Genomic DNA, 14970 nt, shown 5'->3' with positions numbered 1-14970 from the left:
GACAAGGCCACAAGCTACTCCACGTTGTACGTATCAGAAAATGACAACTCACTTTCCGTTTTTTAAGGCCCATTTCGTATCTTAATGGGCTGTCGAATATTAAGCCTGCCTAATCATACATACCATGAGCGCTGTTTTTTCTAGTTATAACCAAATAAAAAAACCGGCAGTATAAAATACATGTTATTTCTGTAATACAATTTGTTTTTTTTTTTTTTTTTTTTCTCTAAGTGAAAGCAATGGATTTGTATACGTATAAATTTATCATAGTATTTTTTGTTTTAGTGGACTTTTGGGTTGTAATAGGAGGAAACGTGAGCTGAGGAAATAAAGAAAACTGGCAACATTGAAGAGACATTTGACTTTTGCAAGAGAGCTAAAGAGATAATATTATTATTAACATTCTTACTATAATCTATGTGGGACACACGTTGGCTGTAGGAGTTGAATACCTTTCATTTATTACCCACAAAGATATGTGATTGCATTAATAAATTCGATCTAAAACAGTTTACAACAATTTTTTAATTTAGTAGTAGTAGTAGTATTTATTTAAAAAATATACAAGAGCTTATTGCAGCTTCGTTAAGTTTTCATTAAACATGTGTCCTTTGTTAATCTCTTCTTAAGTTTTTTTAATTAAATTAAGGGAACTCTGAGTTTTAATAGATTATTAACTATTGTCTACTAGTAATTGCTTTCATAAGTAGAAATGAATAGTACTATTTAGATTTACTTTCACTTCTAGATACTATTAAACTGATACTTTTATGAGGTTTGTTAGCATTTTTCATTAAAATTATAGTCCATATATCCTATTATGGTATTGCTTATACGTCTCTACCCAAACGCACGAGTTAAGACTTTGCGCATAATAGGTTAGAATCATGAGTGGAACACGTTGACATTTGGGCAGCCAATCAAACAGAAGGGGCCGGATAAAAGAAAAAGGTTGACGACAATATAATGTCTGAGTAAAGGAAGACTAATGAACACTTAAGACGATGAAGCTCATAACAAAGAGAGTGAGAGGGTCACATAAAAATCAGGTATCTGAGTCATTACTCTCTACTTTTTTTCTCATCCAGTTTCATAAATCGATAGAGTGATGATTTCATATTTTCCTATACAACATTATTTGTTAATGTGATGGACATGTAGAACTTAACCTGTTGGAGCAGATCTAGAGTGTCATCGGTAGGGAGCTTGAAGTCATTCTTGGTGCTACCATTGTCAGACAACAAACTGACCTGTAAAATGATATCACAATTAAAACGCACGTTAGAAATGTCAATCAGCTTGTTGCTGGATAATATAATTTGTGGAATTAGGCCCAATGGGCCTGAATATCAGAGTGAGTCAGCTTATGAATCAGTGACATGATGTCATGATGTGTTTTGTTGGTTTCTCAGCTTTTCTTAATATTGTCGACGACCAGGACAGGTGCTGAGGTAAGCGGGGTCTATGAGCGTGAAAGGTATATCTCGCGATGGGATCAAGATGACACGCGCCGTTTAATGCCTACAAAGATCGTATAGTTAAGTGTGCGAGCGATCACAGGTGATTGGTGGTGGAGACTTTGATGGACCCCTTTTGATTCTTGCGGATTCCCATATTTGTAGGTTCTCTTAATTAGATCGAACACAGATTTAAACATCGATATATACTGTATATAACATTAAGTGTTAAAGTAATACTTAGTTCGATAGATTATATTGGTAATATTAAAATTAGGATTATAGTTTGATGAATTTGTTGACAAGGGAATGAAGAATATAGATTATGACGGTTTAATTATATGATCAATTAATACATCAAAAGCTTTCTTAAAAAGCATTTGTTTGATGATTCTGAAACGTGTATTATTAGTTGAAATTGATGGAAAAACATGTGAAATAAAGCTGTGTACTGGAAAAGTTACCTACGTGTTGTAATTGTAGTCTAGTAGTAGTTACTACTTACTCTAGTGTAAATTCAGATTGGTATCTTGTAATCATTTCTATACGACATCTAGAAACGTCTTTAGAAAAAGAAAAAAAAGAACGTCTCCAGAACTAATTTTTTTTTAAAACGTAAAAAAAACAAAGAGATAAGTTGTCGAAAAGGAACTTTGCATAGCCTTTCACCTACTACGTACCTCGTTATTTTTATTTGGACGTTTAATACCCAATGGTTTTGGATTGGAATAAAAATATACCAAATAATAAAAACGTGTCATTTAAAACCTAAAATAATAAGTTTTGTTATTCTTGTACACACGATTTTTCAACAAAACTAAAATTCCAATTTTAACCTGGTTATCTAATTAATTATTAATTTTTAATAGATTTTTTTAGTTTTCTGTTAATCATATCAAACCGATAATTAAACCTGGTTCATAACTTAACCGGAATCTCAATTTCAAAAAATAACCGTAAGTCGATGCTATGCTGCAGTCTGAGATGTGAGAGATTCGTCATCTTCCATTAGTTATCCAAGATTTTGAAGCTTACCCAGATGGGATTGAGTTTCGCAGTTGCTCTAATCCCAGAAATATAATGCAATCTCTCACCTTAACTCGGTACCCAACTCCAATTTCCCCGCCAAGACTCAATCTTTACCCGCTAAGACAAATCACAGTTTATGTTCTTTCAACTCCGACCACCGGTATTAACCGTCGCAAGATGGCGTCGTCTCGCCGTGAGTCTGCTTCATTTATTCTTAATTACATAACTAAATATAATCCAAAAGTGAGCGAAGGTAGGAAGAGAGACAACAAGACTTTAACCAAAACAATAAAATCAAATACCAAAGCTCTCCTTCTCCCTGTGAAAATAATTAAACAACGCCAATTCCAAAAAGAATATTTACTTCACTTTTTTCTATGTTGAAACAATTAAACAAATCAATCTTTCTCCTCTGGGGAGAGCCTTCGCTTCAACTGGAGAGACTGTACTTTGTTGAAACCCCCATTTGCTAACTCAAACTTTTAACAGTCTTTTGGAGCAAACAAAAGGCTTTCAACGAAATCAAACAACACACAAGTTATATAAGAAGATTCTTCTGTTTCAGGCTGTGCAATGTGTCAAATGAAATCACCCGGATGAGCTTGATTTACTACCTTCTTTCTCTGGATCTTCAATCTGCTTCGGTAATAGATTCAAGAAGCTTCCTTGGTGTGTTGTTGTCTCACCAGATGCTTCATCTTCTGTTCATTTATTAACCGTCGCGAGATGGCGTCGTCTCGTCGTCTCGCCGTGAGATTGCTCGGTGGTAAAGATAATCTGGGTTAATTACCGGTTTGATATGGTTAACAGAAAACCAAAAAAAATTCTATTAAAAATTAATAATTAATTAGATAACCAGGGTAAAATTGGAATTTTAGTTTTGTTGAAAAATCGTGGGTATGAGAATAACAAAACTTATTATTTTGGGTTTTAAATGACACGTTTTTATTATTTGGTGTATTTTTATTCCAATCCAAAACCATTGGGTATTAAACGTCCAAATAAAAATAACATGAAGTATTTTTTGGCATTTTTCCCCTTTAGAATATGATTGGAGCAAATATATATGTTCCATAAAAGAAACCGTAGATACTAAAATAACTATTTGTTTATACGTCCACTTCTAATCACATTATATAACAATTGATCATATATATATATGAGAATTTGTTAAAAATGCCCCTTTTGATATACTCATTTTCAAAAATACCCTCTTTTCTGGCCATTTTTATTTATGCCCTCTTTTAATTTTTAATGACCATTTTACCCTTAGATGAAAATTATTTTATTCAATAAAAAGAAAAACAAAATTTTCCCGCCAAAAAATTTCCGACATATTTTCCCGCCAAAAATTTTTCAAAAAAATTTTCCCGCCAAAAATTTTTTTGTCAAAAAACTTTTGATAAAAAATTTCGAAAAAAAAAATTTCCCGCCAAAATTTTTCCCGCCAAAAAAAATTTACAAGGTTTTTAAAAGGTTTTATAAGGTTTCTACCTTATAAAAGCCTTATAAACACCTTGTAAAGGCTTTTACAAGATTTTTTAAAGATTTTTAAAAGGTTTTTTAAACAACTTGTAAACGCTTTTACAAGATTTTTAAAAGGTTTTAAAAGGTTTTTAAAAGGTTTTTAAAAGGTTTTCAAATAGTTTTTAAAAAAAATTTTAAAAGGTTTTTAAACACCTTGTAAACGCTTTTACAATGTTTTTAAAAACCTTGTAAAAGTTTTTATAAGATTTTTAAAAGGGTTTTAAAAACCTTTTAAAAGCATTTACAAGCTTTTTAAAAGCATTTACAAGGTTTTTAAAAGCGTTTACAATGTTTTTAAAAGGTATAAATTTCAATATTTTTGGAGGGAAAATTTTTCGTTTTTGGTGGGAATTTTTTTTTTTTGGCGGGAAAAAATATTTTTTCGGAAAAATTTTTCGATTTTGGCGGGAAAATAAAATTTGGCGGGAAATTTTTTTGGTGGAAAAATATTTTCGATTTTGATGTCTGTACATTCTTGATGGCACTCAAAAAAAGGTAATTTGGTCATTTTATATATAAAGAGAGGTAGTTTTAAAAATTGTCAACATGAAGAGATATTTTAAAAAAGAGGAATGGAAAAAGGGGCATTTTTTAGAATGCCCCTATATATATTACATTTTACATTTTATTGGAAAAAAATAAACACTAAACACTTACAACTAATTTTGATTAATTTGTCTTTTTTTCTACTGATAAGTACAAAAAATACAGGTATTTTGTAAAATACAGTACAGAATGATACATGCACTTTTTTTATATAGGATCCAGGCAAAGAGCAGTCATAGGTCAGAGGCTATTAAAAGGACAACCTAAAGAGATTTGTACTATATTTCTGAGCACAACAAATATTTTTCTAAGCTGACAAAATTAATGTTGTATATATAGTTACTAAACCAGGATTATACGAAAATTATGTATCTAAACCATTTTACAGTATTTTGGTTTACCAATAGTAGTGTTACTAACTTAACTTACATTTTTGTTTAATAAGAAAATTATACTAGTATGTAGAAGGGTAGAAAGGGAATACATACGTTGGTTCTGGAGACAAAAAGAAAACATTTGTTTCTCTCTCTCTCTCTCTCTAATCCCCATAACGATCTGTGTCCACGAATCTAGGATTCCGTTTCGAACTTACAATTTTTGTAAAGACAAAACAAACCACCTACTTACACCTTAATTACATCATCTGCCATTTTCCATTTTATTAATTCACACCCAGAGAGCATCTTCTTCTTTATTCTCCTCCTTCCTTTTTTCTCTCGTCTTTGTCGACAAAATTCGGTGATTGGCCCTTTCAAATTCCAAGTATAATAATAGTAGCATCCGTACACGCGCAAGCCGGTGAAAACGATGTAATAAACTTAAACCACAACTAAATTAATAACTAAAAAATGTTCAGTAACTACTAACTAGTAAGGTTTTTTTTCTAATTTTTTCAAATGGTCATATTTTTCTTCTTATCTGTTTGTTAGATTTTTTTCATGACAAGGAATAAATAAATAAAGCATTACAAAATGTAACGTAGTCACACTTGACAGACCACTAAGTTACACACCATCAGTATCTTAGTTATGCCCTTATCTGAAAGCTACTACAATTGCAGTGGAGTATTATTACTTTTTTGTAGTGATTTAGGCCCAAATTCTATATTTGGAAATGGGCTTATCATCAGTCTTTTTTAAGGAGAAAAGAACAAAAAGCAAAAAATATACTAGATTGAAGAAAAATCATATATATATAATTATATACATATGGATATAGTTATATGCTTAGTATTTTATGGACAAACAGTCAATAGTTATATAAATCAATCATATACCTAATCAATAATACATACTACATTTTGAATTGGGTTATGACCTATTTAGTCCCCGGGGACTTCCTCGTTGGGGTTCATACGGATTTATTATACAGACTGTAGTAAGCTGGTTTTCATAAAGTTTTTGAAAAATCAAAATTAATACGAAAGGTGCAAGATATTTATACTACCATTTAAGATACTCACACAGGTTGATCATGATTACAATCGCAGTAAAATGATTAAATGGTAATTATTGTACCGTTATGAATTTGGTTAGATGGTTTATTCTACTTGTAAATTTCGTTTATTAATTGATACCAATAACTTTGACATTTTTTTTTAACCATTATTAGAGTAATCATTTGTTTTGTACAGTATGTAGTTGGAATCAATATTTTACACATGAATCTTAATTACGTTTGTATCTCTTTAGTTCTGTTTAATTCCGGTTTGATTATATCTCCAAGTACGGTGTTTCAGACAAAAAGAAAAGAACGAACTAAAACAGATCTGGATTAGCTATAGATTTTATTGGAATCTACTTTTGCAGGCTACAAATACGAGATAATTTTTAAGTGTTTAATTCATTGCTTTTTGTGTGGACAAGTGTGGTTTGTCTACGTTCTTTGATGCTTTTTTTTTCAAAAATTTATGTAAAAAACTTTTGGAAAGGGACTATCTTTATGTAACAACTCATGAGAGATTATTTATTTTTTTGCATTTAATAAAAATAATACTACAGTACTCCGTATGTATAGAACTATAGATTACTCCAATAAACTGACGTACGCGTTAAAGACGAGAGAGTATTTTTGAAATATAATTTTTTCTTTTTCTTTCGGGGTAAAAGGGAATGGAGGAAGAGCTAGTGGGAGACGAGTGGCAAATAGTTTACCTTTTTTTTTTTTTCAATTTCAGTTTCAATTATTTGTTATTAATAGTGTTTAGTGAAAAATCTATTTCCGATATGATAAAATATGAGACTGTCACATAACTTGATTAGCTCATACTCCCTCCGTTTCAAAATATAGGATGTTTTAAGCAAAGTACGTAGATTAAGAAGCTTTTACTTTTAATAAGTTCAACCAATTAGAAACAATACTACATAATATAAAATACTAAATTAATCGAAAAGTTACATTAAAATTTGAAAACATCATATATTTTAAAACAACAAACTTCTCTAAAACAAAAAAACTTCTCTAAAAAAATTGTCAAAAAAAAAAAAAAACTTCTCCAAAACATATTATATTTTGAAATGGAGGGAGTAACTCTATAGTTTTTTTTAACCATCATTGATATCCTTAAAAAACTTAGATCTATGTTGTTGAATCAATAATACGTGTTTTATTGTGACTCGGAAGTATAATTTTGTTTGGTAGAAAAAACTGAGGAAAATTGATAGTTGCATTGCATGTGTATATACATATTTAACATTTAATAGAATTATGATTACTATTTTGATTCGCAATGAAATCAATTTGGTGGGACACACCATAAGAACTATGATAGGACCCTTGACTGTTTTTCTTTTCTTTTTTAGTTTTCTGATGAGAGTGACATTTCCGAAAGTATACTTTGGACCACTTTTAAGGTCTATATCCCAACTTATCTTTGAACCCAAATAAAAGCATTTTAACAACTATTGATACTTGTTTATTAATTATAATTAGGACTACATGACCTTCGATCTAATTGTTTAAGGCTTCGATCGTTTTTTTTTTCTTTACTGATTATTTGAAATTCAGTTTACCTGATTTTCTAAAATAAGAAATCATAATAACGTTGGTAAGTTTTGAGGAGAAAAAGATAGATATAAACTTTGATTTTGTTTGTGATAAAATAGTTACCATATGTAGATCTACCATATATGTTACTCCTATAATTTATTCCAGATTTTATTTTTGTATAACTACTATTCTTGGATTTAAAAAAGTAAAAAAAAAAAGAGACAATGTCATAAATTTTCCGATGTTACCTAAAAAAATATACCAATACGGAATTAACCATGTGGGTTTGTGACATAAGAGACAAAACATAATGATGCCATGCCACACAACAGGCGAAGACCGTAAGGTTTGTTTGTTTTATTTTTACTTTTTAAGTATATAACTAATTACCAAACTTCTTTTTTCACGTCTAAAATACCAAAATAATTTCAACAAATTTAACTTTTTGCAGAATTTTAAGCTTTAATGAATAAATTTTCGAACTTTGTGCATATTAAAATTTTATAAAGAGTTTTGGTCACATCCATAGTAAAAAAGTGATAATTATTTTGTTACTCCTTTAGGGGTCATTTCTTCACAGTTGTTATTTATATAAATAAATATACTATAACATATGTGTGCTGGACCCTAGCTCTTACCAGATTTGATACCAAACACATCTCTGGAAATTCAATCCTATTAACAACATTCATTTTTTTTCATATACAAGTAGACCTTTAAACATCTAAGCTTATAATTAACCACAAGGTTATTGGATATCTCGTTATTCCATATTCTGATTCTGAATTTTGTTTTTTAAAGCCTACTTGACAATTTTATTGGTCATCAATCCAAAAATTTGTAGAAATCTTAATAAACTTCTTTAACTCCACAGAGAAAAAAAAACGAAAAAGTTATTCCACATTTACAGTAGCCAACGAGATAGAGCCTATAGAAAAGATTTTAGGTGGGACCTACATTTTGTTTGCTGTCAATAATTTATTAACTACAGTTTTATTTTAAATTTATAGTAGTATTTTAAAAAACTTGAGAGAGGCGTAATTGTCAAAAACCAGAAAAAAAAATATACAAAAAAGAAATTTAGGCCTAAAAACATAAAAAATGTGTTAAATAAAGAAAGCGTAATCAATGGGCAAAGGATTTACCATGTATATCCTTGACGAGTGACGACATGTTCGGTTTGGATTTTCATTTTTTTCTTTTATTTATTTTATTTGATTACTATATACAGAGTATTAATCGCTGTAAATAACAACACTTGACATTATATCATTCATTACTTCATATATAAAAATATGTTATATATATATATATTTTTCAAATACTTTAAAAACTTTCTAGGAGATTCAATATATACACAGTTTAAAACTTTGAAAAACTAATTAATTTATGGTAACTAACACAGTACGTTTCAGAATTAAGTTGTAGGATAGACCACTGACCGGTATAAGTCGATATAACCATATCAAACTATTGCAATACAAATTGTTTTGAATTTTCGTATTAACAAAGCACAAGAAAACATCCCAGAAGAACACATTACATCTCCGTTTAAATTGACCACACATCAGCATAAATTTGTTTATTTTTTCTTAGTAGACGAAAAAGTAATTAAATACATTAATTTTTTTTTTTATCTTAAAGAAAGCATTGAAAAGAAGATGAAGAGAACCTAGAAGATAACCCCCATTTTAGATTTCAGCAATAATTTTACTTCTACTGCTCACTGCTCAATTAATATATTTTTTTTTTTGTTTGCAAGAAATTTTTATTGAAACATGTAATATAAGATATTTTAACAAAAACAAATTTTTAAAAAATGGAAATATCCTAACTATAAATAGAATTTCTTATATAGAAAAAAAATCCAGTTTATCACTTAACAAACAAAATAAAGAAATAGTTTCACGACTCACGAGGCCAAAAAAACTAATATCATTCTGATATTTTGGAAAAATCCTGATTTTTCTCCTTCTATAATATGTATTAAAATGTTAAAATTTTTATTATTACATTCCCACAAAAATAAATAAAAGTGAGTTAAGAGAAAAAAATAAAAAGGGAGAAGAAAAAGCAGAGAATAAAAAGGGAAGAGAAGAGAAGACCGGATGTTGACAAAAATAATTTTCATGTCACACTGTTACAAAAGCCAAATCCCCCCTCTCCGTCCTCGTTTCCTCCTTCTCATTTTCGGATCTTTCTTCTTCTTCTATAATATAAACAAACTCTCTCTCACAACCTTCTTTATCATCCTCCTCCTCCCCTCCCCCTTCACAATAGAAGCAGCAGAATTTTTATGTTTGATAAAAGAGAGAGAGAGAAGAGTGGCCCAGTAGATCGAAAAAGATGACGATCTAATTTTTTCCATTAATGGTGTTTTACGCTATAACTCTTATACCCTTCACCCTCCCCATTTCTCTACTTGAGAGATTCGACTATTTTTTTTTTTATATATAAAAATTAAATTTTTAATTTCTTCTGAGAAAGTATCGAAGACGAGCTTGGCGATAAGAGGATGTGGGTTTGAGGTAATTAAATCCATAAAAATCCCATTTTTATAATCTCTTATTAATTGGGTTTAGTTTTGTCTTATGAGTTTTGGAGTTTGGAGATTTCCCAATTTCACTAGATAGATTATATATAAAGTAGTATTCTTTCTTCTCAATTTGGTACAATCCTCCTTTGTCCTAATATGTTTCAGATTCTTTTTTGTTATCTAACTTATAGATTTCAACTTTGATTTTTTATTTTAATTGCTCAAGATCCTATTTTGACTCGTCGGCGTTTACAACTCTCATCCCCTGAGTCAAAACCCTCTTGCTATATATATATATATATATATATATATATATATATATATATATATATAGTGTTTACTGTTTGACTTTTGGATGATGAATTTTTGGGGGATTTTAACTAGATAAGATGGATTACGGCCTCATGGAGCTTTTAAAGTTCTTGTTTATGTGGGCAATTTCAGTTTCTTTGAATTTCAGATTTGTTCATCTCTGGCGGAGACTGAGGTTTTGTATTTTTTTGTTTGTTTGTTTGTGAGCAGGAATGGGAACAAAGGTGCACTGTGAAAGCTTATCTGGTGGATATCATCACTCTATGGGAGATCTCAACAAAGAGTCTAACGGTTGTAGATGGCCATTGTTCTACACTGACACTAAAACCTCTGCTGCTCCTCCTGCTGCTAATGATCAATGCTACAATGCCTTCCCGTCCCAGACTACTTCATTTGGTTATGACAAAGATGTTGTGAGAAGGACAATGCTCGAACACGAAGCTGTTTTTAAGACACAGGTTTACTTACTTGAATATTTTTCTCCCTTCTCTGGCATTTTCAGCTTTATTTTTGTTGATTTGTGTTTTGTGAAATTTTGATCCTTTATAACCAGGTTTTGGAACTTCACCGGGTGTACAGCATACAAAAGGATATGATGGAAGAACTGAAAAGGAAACAGTTGAATAACGAATGGGCTCCAATTGAGGCATCGTTTTCATCTCAAGCTACTAATGTCGATGCCCGTAAATGGAAAATCCCTACTTTCCCGGTTTACGATAGGCCATCCATGTCTGTGGTTGAGGATAATGGCCATTCTCCCATGAAAGGAAGCAGTTCTCAAGTGGTTGTTGGCCCTGTTTCATGGCAAAATGGAGCTAGTTCCAAGAATGTTGAAATGTCTGAGGCTAGACCGACTAAAATCAGAAGAAAGATGATAGACCTTTGTCTTCCAGCTGATGAGTACATTGATGACAATGACGAAGTTGTGGAGCTAAAAGATCACAGGGTTTGCAGCACCTCTAGTCAGCTTCCTAATGGAGATGTGAAGACTGAATCTCGCGGAGATGGGTTGAGGATTAAATATGGCTCGAGTAGAAGCAATGGTTTGGCTGACTTAAATGAACCACTTAATGCTCAAGAAACGAACGAATTTGCTTATGGTCATCCCCGTGACTTGCGTAATGGTGAGTTTCAAGGCCATATTCGCGACTATGGAAAATCTCTGAACTCGAGTAGTGTAAGGGAGCATGTTCCTGTTGTCTCTCTGCATTCAGATGAGAACAATAGACCAAAAGTTTGGCCACATCAGCCCTTAAGAAATGGTAAGATGATCCATCATGTTGTAACTGCCATTGTTGGATTTCTTCCCTGGTTACACGTGTTTCTTATTTTTTACCAATGTTTTTCATGTAAAATCTGCCATATGCAGATCATTATACTGGCACACACAAGTCTGCTGCTCCATTTTTTCAAGCGGCCAAGCCTCTTGATTCGTCGTCTCAGCATATGCAAGTTCTGATGAACAGTTCACAAAGAGTTACGAGTGTACCTAATTCTGGTCCACCAAGTAAGCCACTGTTCTGGAGAGAAAGAACGTTTATTGATCTAGAGGCTGATACTGATACCAATAGTAGTCATGAAGCCATCACTCATCAAAATCACGTGGAGTCAAGTTTAGCTTCTCACCAACAGCGCCACTTGTATCCGTATAATCCTCCAGATTCTGCTGTCTCGTGGAACCATTTGCAGTCTTCTTGGCAAAATCCTGGTTTTGGATTTTCTCAGAAAGTTGCTTCAGCACAGAGGTATCCGGTTCTAAACTTGTCTGACACACTGAGTGGTAATACTCAGAAACAAGGGTTTCTTGGAGATAGGTTGCAGTATGAAAACAATTCTAGATTAAACTCGGGGTGTGGGAATTCCAGTCGGTTAAACCACAACATGTTTTACAATGAGTGTTCCTCTTCATCAAAACCGAAGTTCGCAGGGACTGACTCTAATTATCCTAACGGAGGAAGAAGTGACTACAGCTCGGAGATGAAGTTTGTGAGAGATTTGAACTTAAATGTGACACTTTCAAATACTTCTGTTGTTGAAGTCAGAAAGGATGAAGAACGCTTGGCTACTTTACCATGGCTTAATAAACCCAAGCCTGTTTGTAACTCTGAGATGGCTGATGGGAAAGGGAATCTGAAGAGTAATGATGTTGTTCTGAGTTCTGCTAGTAAACCATTGGATATTAAAGATGAGGCAGGAGACAAAGTTCAGAATAGTATGTGGCTAGAGAGGTTAAAGTCTGGTTCTTGTTCCAGTAATCCGGAGACTGAGAAGTTTACTGCTAACATGGAAATTCCTGGATCTGCTTTTAAAGATCAATCCAATGCAGGAAAAGGTAAAGTCCAAAACGTTAGGATGCTAGACATGAACGAACCGTGTGATCCTCTTTGGGATGAAGATCAGCAAACAGAGGAACAGGTTGTGACAAAGGTTTCGGTTAGTAATAGGTGTCAGATTGATTTGAATATGTTGGTTAGTGATGATGAAGGCGAAAATTGTTCTGTTCCTGCCAGTTCAAGTTCAAGACAGATGAAATCGAAGGCCCCTATGTTAGATTTGGAATCTGTTCCTGAGTCTGATGATGAAGAAGAAGATGATAATATCTGTGGAGAAAAGCCATCAGAAGACATCCAAGTTGAAGAAAAAACTCTAGAGAAACCGCCAGAGTTTGAAAAACTAGCAGCAGAAACAATAGTTTCCATCTCTTCAGCTTGCCTAGATAGAGAGCCTGAAGTTGCTGCTTCGCCAGAAGTCTCTGAAACCATCATCCTTCACTGGTTTGCAGAAACAGTAAATGCTCACAAAGAGAATCTGGACGAAAAACTCGATACTTTATCGAGGAATCAATCACGTTCTATCGAAGAGATTGATTACTTTGAGTCAATGACCCTGCAACTACCTGAGATCTCAGAAGAAGAGTATATGCCTAAGCCATTGGTTCCTGAAGACCTCAAATTGGAGGAAACTACAGGAACCACGCTGGTAACGAGCCAAAGACCGAGAAGAGGAAACGCGAGAAAAGGGAAACAGAGACGAGACTTCCAAAGAGACATTCTCCCTGGACTTGTGTCTCTTTCAAAACACGAAGTAACAGAAGACATTCACATGTTTGATGGGTTCATGAGAGCAGCAGGAAGCTCCTGGACTCCAACCGGTTTAACAAGGAAGAAAACCGGTACAAGAGGAAGACCAAGACGAGTCATAACAATCCCTGCTGAACCGGTCTATATCCCGGTTCCAGCTCCAGCTCCTGCTCAATATGTTCATCAACAACATGTTGTGAGCAATCAAAACAACAATGGTGAGACTGAAATGAGTTTAGAAGATAGAAGCTTTGCAGGTTGGGGTAAGATGACAAGAAGGCCTAGAAGACGACGATATCCTTCAACTACTACAACTGTAACTGCAAGTAACCAACGTTCATCATCACACGCACCTTTCACGTGACAATGATGTTTGAGACTTTGGGAAAGTGACTATGAGATTATTATTACTGTACGAGTACGATTTTTTTCAAAAAAGTTGTCGTATAGAGAGAGAGAGAGACGTAATATAAGAGAACAGTTTGTGATAGAGATTTTTCATCGACTAATTCTTTTTTCTTTTTCTTTTAGCTTGGTCATGAATACATGAAGATATTTTTATTCGTTCAACCACTTTTTTAATGGTGTTCCATACCGATACATTTTGACATACAGTACCGTTTCGGTTGATATAGTAAAATCTAATTCGGTTCGGTTCAAATATTATGATCTAATGGGCCTATTTCGGTAACTTGCAAATATATGGCCCAACGATGGTGCAGAACAAAAGGGTAATTTTGGAATGTGACACTGATTCTCGTGAACTGCTTAAACACTTAAAAAAAGACAATATCTCATCTCGCGACACGTCGTCATCTCTGGAACTTCGGACCGTCCGATCACAAGCGTCTCAGCTTTTAACTTTTTGCTAATCTTCGTTTTCGTCCTTGGATCGGTCGATATTTGTACTACACCCCCAAAATTTTCTGAGTCGCTTCCAAAAACCCACAGATCGTCTCTTTCGTTTGCGTTTGCTCACTTCTCAACGATGTTTAGTCGTAGCTCTTGCAAGCTTTCGCGGTCAATTCTATTTGCTGTTTTGTTTATATATTTGTTTTTGATCCGAAAGTTTCGAAATTTTTATGTTGTTACAAATGCTTTAGTTACACATATTGCATTGTCGATTTGGCTTACTTCAAAGGAACAAAATTTAGCAGCAGTAGCAACGTAGCACCAAATCTGAGATCGTGAGCTCGACTTATCCGTTTACAGAGGAACAATGTATATAACATTGGCGTATGAACTGGGACAAAACAGAGAAGTAATCGATTAACGTCGAGTACTATTGCTCCAAGCCATTTGGGTTTTGGCGTAACCGCTGAATTCAACTTTGGAGAAAAATAGGAGCTATAGAGTATTAAGTAACACTTGTTGATTTTCGGGTGTACCATGTTGTGCCTGGGAGAGATGTTCTAAGAGTTGTGTTGTAACGGATCCTTTTTAGTGGAACTGAGTGATTTTGTGTCTGGACGGTGTAACCAAATTTTGCGTGGGG

The 14970-nt window shown here is 33.0% G+C and overlaps 1 protein-coding gene across 1 annotated transcript; it reads left to right on the top strand.

Moving 5' to 3' along the window:
- LOC104755688 lies at positions 9657–14036 on the top strand. Its single transcript, XM_010478123.2, has 4 exons — positions 9657–10075; positions 10606–10853; positions 10949–11657; positions 11765–14036. Exons 2-4 carry the CDS (start codon positions 10608–10610, stop codon positions 13837–13839), a joined length of 3030 nt encoding a protein of 1009 aa, XP_010476425.1. The 5' UTR covers positions 9657–10075; positions 10606–10607; the 3' UTR covers positions 13840–14036.

This window comes from Camelina sativa, chromosome 17 (genome assembly GCF_000633955.1).
Source record: "Camelina sativa cultivar DH55 chromosome 17, Cs, whole genome shotgun sequence".
Lineage (NCBI taxonomy): Eukaryota > Viridiplantae > Streptophyta > Magnoliopsida > Brassicales > Brassicaceae > Camelina > Camelina sativa.
This window is presented reverse-complemented; position numbering and strand designations above follow the sequence as displayed.